At 38.0% G+C, this 6,200-nt stretch overlaps 1 protein-coding gene across 1 annotated transcript; it reads right to left on the reverse strand.

The window, feature by feature from the left end:
* Positions 1-790: 790 nt before the first annotated feature.
* LOC134355127 (tumor necrosis factor ligand superfamily member 6-like) lies at positions 791-6,200 on the reverse strand. Its single transcript, XM_063064883.1, has 4 exons — positions 5,868-6,200; positions 5,699-5,738; positions 5,197-5,253; positions 791-2,051 (listed from the first exon to the last, which is right to left on the reverse strand). The coding sequence occupies exons 1-4, from the start codon at positions 6,102-6,104 to the stop codon at positions 1,648-1,650; spliced, it is 738 nt and encodes a 245-aa protein (XP_062920953.1). The 5' UTR covers positions 6,105-6,200; the 3' UTR covers positions 791-1,647.

The following is a 6,200-nucleotide window of genomic DNA, read 5'->3' on the forward strand; positions in this document are numbered from 1 at the left end:
GAGCATTCCCAGAACCCCCTAGCCTTTCAGGTGCAGTGCTGAATTAGGGTTCATATAAGTAAACTACCATCATCCACCCCTCTTGCCAACTCTCTCAATTCCCATGCTATCTTCATTCCCACTGTCATCTGCCCCAGTCCCTTAACTCTGAAACTGCCACCCTTCCCTCCAAGTTCATCATGTAACAGCATTACCAATACAACCTCCTGAACTTGGCCTCCTAACAGGTGTAAGTGCATTAACAAAAGGTTTATTGGTCTAGTATTTGGAAAGGGCATGGTCTCTGTTGCGGCTTTTGTCTTCTGAAACTTAGAAGAAAGAGAGAGGACTTGAACCTATGCGGTCTTCATAGACCAGATGAGGAGTTCATTCTCCCAAGGGAATCGGGTCCCTGTTTTTGAGTTCAGAATGAGACGAGACAATTTTCCCTCTTTTGAGTGGTTGTGAATCACTCTAGCTTAAAGAGCAATGGAAGCAGAGTCTTGATTATTGCAGCGGCTCATTCTTGATAAGGTTAATGGCGGTAGAAAGGAATATGGAACTGAAGTTACAATGAGACCACTTATCATCTTGAATGGCAGAACATGCTTGAAGGCCAAGTGGCCCATTCCTGTTCCCTTGGTCGTTTGTAAATATCACAAACTCTAAATAGGCTAACCACTGCAGCTGAAATTGCAGCTAATGACTAACACTTTTTAGGTAGGATAGAACTTCCAGGAATATATCCTTATTAAGAGAAAAACGTCAAAGCCTTCCAATAAAATCCCTAACACAATTCATTGGCAATTTTTTCTAAAACTGATATTTATTTATAAATTATGTCATATATAAAATTAAAAATATAAGATCTACACATTACCATTGCAATCAGGTAAGTTAATATTGCACAATTTTTTTGTCATAAAAATGGTTACCAATAAAATCAAAGTGTGCTGTGTTTCAAAGTGACATAAAATCAAAGATGGTGTCCACCAGGACATTGATATGCTCTGGCAGATACCTTTTTGCACGATAGAAGAATCTCAAATGAGCAATTCAAAGAGTCTGCGTATAATGCACACATAACAGTATGTTTCTCAGGGAAGCTTCTCCACCTTCAAAAAGAATATTTTACAATGTATTCACAACCAAATCCATTGCACATATATCAAATTTAAGTAGATTTCTGAAATGGTATTGTCATCACTAAAATGCAATAGGTTGCTCTCAGTTCAACAGGAGTCTGAAGGTCAAATAAAAGACCAAGAACTTTTCAGAATTGCCTGTATCTGTGTTTTGCTTGTATATTTTCTTTTGAAGTTGAGTAATATTCATCCTTGATATTTTAAATTCACAACTGACTTAATTTTTCACTATAATAATCTACGTCATTGTTGACAAATTAATAGTTAAAAGAACAACTGAATAATTGAATCGTGGCCTCAGAAATGGCTCAGTCCTCCTTTTTGTCCTTATCCACTCCTCCATCAGGTGGAGTAGATCATCCTCAGTTAAAACAAACCGGATGCTTAATTGCTTTCCCAAATCCTTTCCTCTTTGGAAACAGAAAGGATCAATCAAAGGGTGAAGATCTTAAATGTTGGTGTGAGTGGAATGTATCCTTTTAATTTTTGTTTAAATAACATTATATAAATGAGCAAATGTGTGTTAAAGCTTATATAATCCAAAGAAAGTTTTAGACTCATCAGAATCAACTAACTTGGGATATGACACATTAACATAAAGTGACTCTCCTTTGGAAAGAAATACTATTCCTGCTTGGTAACTACTTGTGGCCCAGTCCTTGTCATTCAATGAACAATAGCTTGTTTTCTTTGCTTCCATGAGAATCAAGTCTTTGTGATAGCGATCTGTTCGTTTGAACACGGTGTGCTCTAAGTTCTTGTCTAGTTCACATCTAAATGCTCGGAAATAGATCTTAGAATATATGAAGAAAAATCCGGTTTCATTGACGATGAGACCTCTGTCTTTATATAGGACACCCCGGGTAAAGGCATTGCCCAGATGATCATGCCACGTGAGTGGGTTGGAACCTTTATTTTTATAAGAGCCTGGTGTAAAAACATTGCAAGTAAAGATTATTAATATACAATTCAAAATTAAACATAATGAATACTTATTACCTAGGAGTAACAAGAAGTATTGGTCATTAGTGGTCAGGATAACACATCAAGTAAATGAATGCATTCCACTTTTGTCCAGTGCCAAAATACCCAGGCCAATTGAATATGAAAACCGCTATAAATATAATATCATCAATGAATGTAAAGTACAATGGGAACTTTTCTATAATTTTAATGAAAGGAATACGGTTAAAACTGATGAACTGAGGTCTGAGCAACAGACACAAAATGCTGGAGGAACTCAGCAGGCCAGGCAGCATCGATGGAAAGGATTACAGTCCTCAGGAAGGGTCTGAGGTCAGAGGTCACAATGACTCTTGAAGGACATGAGGCTTGGCTAGGCTCAAATAAACTCCCAGTTATGCCCAAGCTCATTGGAAGAGATGATATGAAGGTGGAAACTATTATTGTAATCATAGGGTCACCTAGTCACCAAATAACCACATAACCATATAACTATATAACAATTACACCACGGAAACAGGCCATCTCAGCCCTTCTAGTCCATGCCGAACTCTCACCTAGTCCCACCTGCCTGCACTCAGCCCATAACCCTCCATTCCTTTCCTGTCCATATAGCTGTTCAATTTAACTTTAAACGACAACATGGAACCTGCCTCAACCACTTCTGCTGGAAGTTTGTTCCACACAGCTACCACTCTCTGAGTAAAGAAGTTCCCCCTCATGTTACCCCTAAACTTTTGTCCTTTAATTCTCTACTCATGTCCTCTTGTGTGAATCTCCCCCACTCTCAATGGAAAAAGCCTATCTACGTCAACTCTATCTATCCCCCTTATAATTTTAAATACCTCTATCAAGTCCCCCCTCAACCTTCTATGTTCCAAAGAATAAAGACCCAACTTGTTCAACCTTTCTCTGTAACTTAGGTGATGAAACCCAGGTAACATTCTAGTAAATCTCCTCTGTACTGTCTCTATTTTGTTGACATCTTTCCTATAATTCGGTGACCAAAACTGTACACGATACTCCAAATTTGGCCTCACCAATGCCTTGTACAATTTCAACATTACATCTCAACTCCTATACTCAATGCTCTGATTTATGAAGGCCAGCATACCAAAAGCTTTCTTCACCACCCTATCCACATGAGATTCCACCTTCAGGGAACTATGCACCATTATTCCTAGATCCCTCTGTTCTACTACATTCTTCAATGCCCTACCATTTACCATGTATGTCCTATTTTGATTAGTCCTACCAAAATGTAGCACCTCACATTTATCATCATTAAACTCCATCTGCCATCTTTCAGCCCACTCTTCTAACTGGCCTAAATCTCTCTGCAAGCTTTGAAAATGTACTTCATTATCCACAACTCCACCTATCTTAGTATCATCTGCATACTTACTAATCCAATTTACCACCCCTTCATCCAGATCATTAATATATATGACAAGTAACATTGGACCCAGTACAGATCCCTGAGGCACACCACTAGTCACCGGCCTCCAATCTGACAAACAGTTATCCACTGCCACTCTCTGGCATCTCCCATCCAGCCACTGCTGTATCCATTTTACTTCTTCAATATTAATACCTAATGATTGAACCTTCCTAACCAGCGTTCCATGTGGGACCTTGTCAAAGGCCTTACTGAAGTCCATATAGACAACATCCACCACTTTACCCTTATCAACTTTCCTAGTAACCTCTTCAAAAAATTCAATAAGATTTGTCAAACATGACCTTCCACGACCAATATCGAAATATCAATCTACCACATCTCATGATGCTTAAGGTCATGTTGAGCTGCTTGCTGACAAGGCAGAGGTGGGAGGTAGGAGTTGAGAATGTGACCTGTTCACTAAAATAACTTGGATCTCAACAAGCATAAAACACAAGCAAAGATGCTGCCTGACCTGCTTCCAACATTTTCTACTTCTATTTGCTTTGTATTTTAAATTTCACTGTATTACAGACCTGAAAGTAATTTCATGCCAAACTAATTGTTCATTCTCTTTAGTAATAAATGATTTCTGCTAGTATTACACTGAGCAGGTAAAAACACTGAGCTTGCAATAGGTCCTATACATACACAAGCCTTTCCTTTCTCTTAATCAGCAAGCATATATAAATTCTTATTTCTTTTAATTATCAAAAGACAATGTGTGCTTTAATCTATTTTTCGATGTACCTTAATGCTAAACAAATTCTTTCAGACTTTAGCTTATTTTTATTGGTTCCATTACCAGATTCAGTTACCAGGCATTTTGCCAACTTGTCTTACTAAATACGCTAGAGACAGCTAGTGGCAAGATTGTAGTACTGCAGCACATTTTGATATTTTTTATTACGAAGGCTGATATCAAAGTAGGAAGACATGCAAAAAGCCTAGCTGACCCATGCAATTTCTCCTGATATTTCCCTTCTTCCCTTAATCCCAGTATATATTATCTTATATATTTCTCTCCTCAACCTGGCTCCATACCCTACTCTTCTAACTTGTTGCACATAACTATTCTTCCACCCACATTATGTGAAGTCTCAATGAATTAATTTTTAAACTATGCCCCCCGGTGAATTGGATCAACATTATCCATTCCTATCATAAATTTGAGTATTTTATTACTTTTTTCCCAATGGTAGCAAATCTAAAATCTTCAATCTTTCCTCCCAGGGTTCCTGAGATTAGTTGACTCCTAATATCTAATTCTGGACAAACTTGAAAGCAATACAATCTATTGTATGTTTCCTGGGTGAACATTGGTTAAATTTTTGGCTGCATGGCTTCATCTTATCAAATCTAAATGAAATTCTAATCAAAACGAATAACATTTAATAAAATTCATGTCAGTAAAATGGAAGGAATCCAAGATATTAGTTCTGTCTTCATTTTATAGATTTATTTTTGCCCTATCTATTTTGTGTTTTTTTCACTGAACTTCACCCCCCACTGCCCACACCCCTTCTCTGCATAGCTTTTGGATCACTGTTCTTGCTGGTCTCTCCATTACTTTCTGTTTCATTTTATGTCTCCCAATCCTCTTCAGTACTACCATTCTAATATTGATTCCACGACAGTGCTCCCAAGAATTAATAATTCATCACTGACCTGTTAGATGTGCAGCTGCTTTGAGATTCCTGGGTGGTTCTGTCACATTTTTAACTCCTATGGAAGGCACAAAGTTATGATCCCTTAGCAAGAAGAGGCAGACCTGCATCATGTGTCACATACTGAACAAATAAAGTACAACTTTGGATAGCCCTCTACTTTGTTGCAAAACAATTTGGTTGAATGAATCAACAATTTGAAATAGTGTTGATTTTATCCGAGTCATTTTCTACACTCTTATGTAATTCAGATAGAGATCAATGTAAGAGTGATTCTTTTTCCTTTGCAAACTTCCTTTATAGTTAATACCATTTTAGTAATTGCCCCTTTTAACTTTATCTTCTTCATTTTGACTCTCTACACTCCTCCCCAGGACTCTGAATGATAACAGAATCCTTAGGTCTCTGCTGGGCCCCAAGAAGTACCAGATCATATTTGCAAGACTAGTAGATCAATGCAAGTGACATTTTGTATAATTATATTTAAACTAGCCCATGCTTACCAATAATTTTCTCTGCACGTGAACCCTTTGCTCTATTATCCTGATTAAAAGAAAAGAGAAAAAAAATTAGCCTGCACATTCTCATCCAAGTTGCCTGCTTTAATCCCACATCACTCAGTTCCTCCACCATTCCCACCTCAACCTTTCATTTAGTTGCTTAGCAATGTACCTCTTTTATCTCTTTGATGTCCTTTTGGAGGTCAATTAAATAGACCGTCCCCAGTGCAACCCATGCCAGAGCTAGTAGAACCAAGTTCAGAATCAGAATGGAGCCCACTGTCTTGCAGTCACACTTTCTCCTCTTCTTCAATGTGGGCAGAGTCCAAACTGGTGGCTGCACATAGGGATTGAGATTCGGATTCCCATCCACCATGAACACTTGCGGATATGCATAGCTCTGTTGCATCGTTGGTCACTCAAGCAAATAAATAAGCCTGCAGAGCAGTACTTCCTTTGATAATGTTTCCTTCAGTAGCCTCTCCTAGTGTAAAGTAATCCTTCA

This window comes from Mobula hypostoma, chromosome 12 (assembly GCF_963921235.1).
Source record: "Mobula hypostoma chromosome 12, sMobHyp1.1, whole genome shotgun sequence".
Lineage (NCBI taxonomy): Eukaryota > Metazoa > Chordata > Chondrichthyes > Myliobatiformes > Myliobatidae > Mobula > Mobula hypostoma.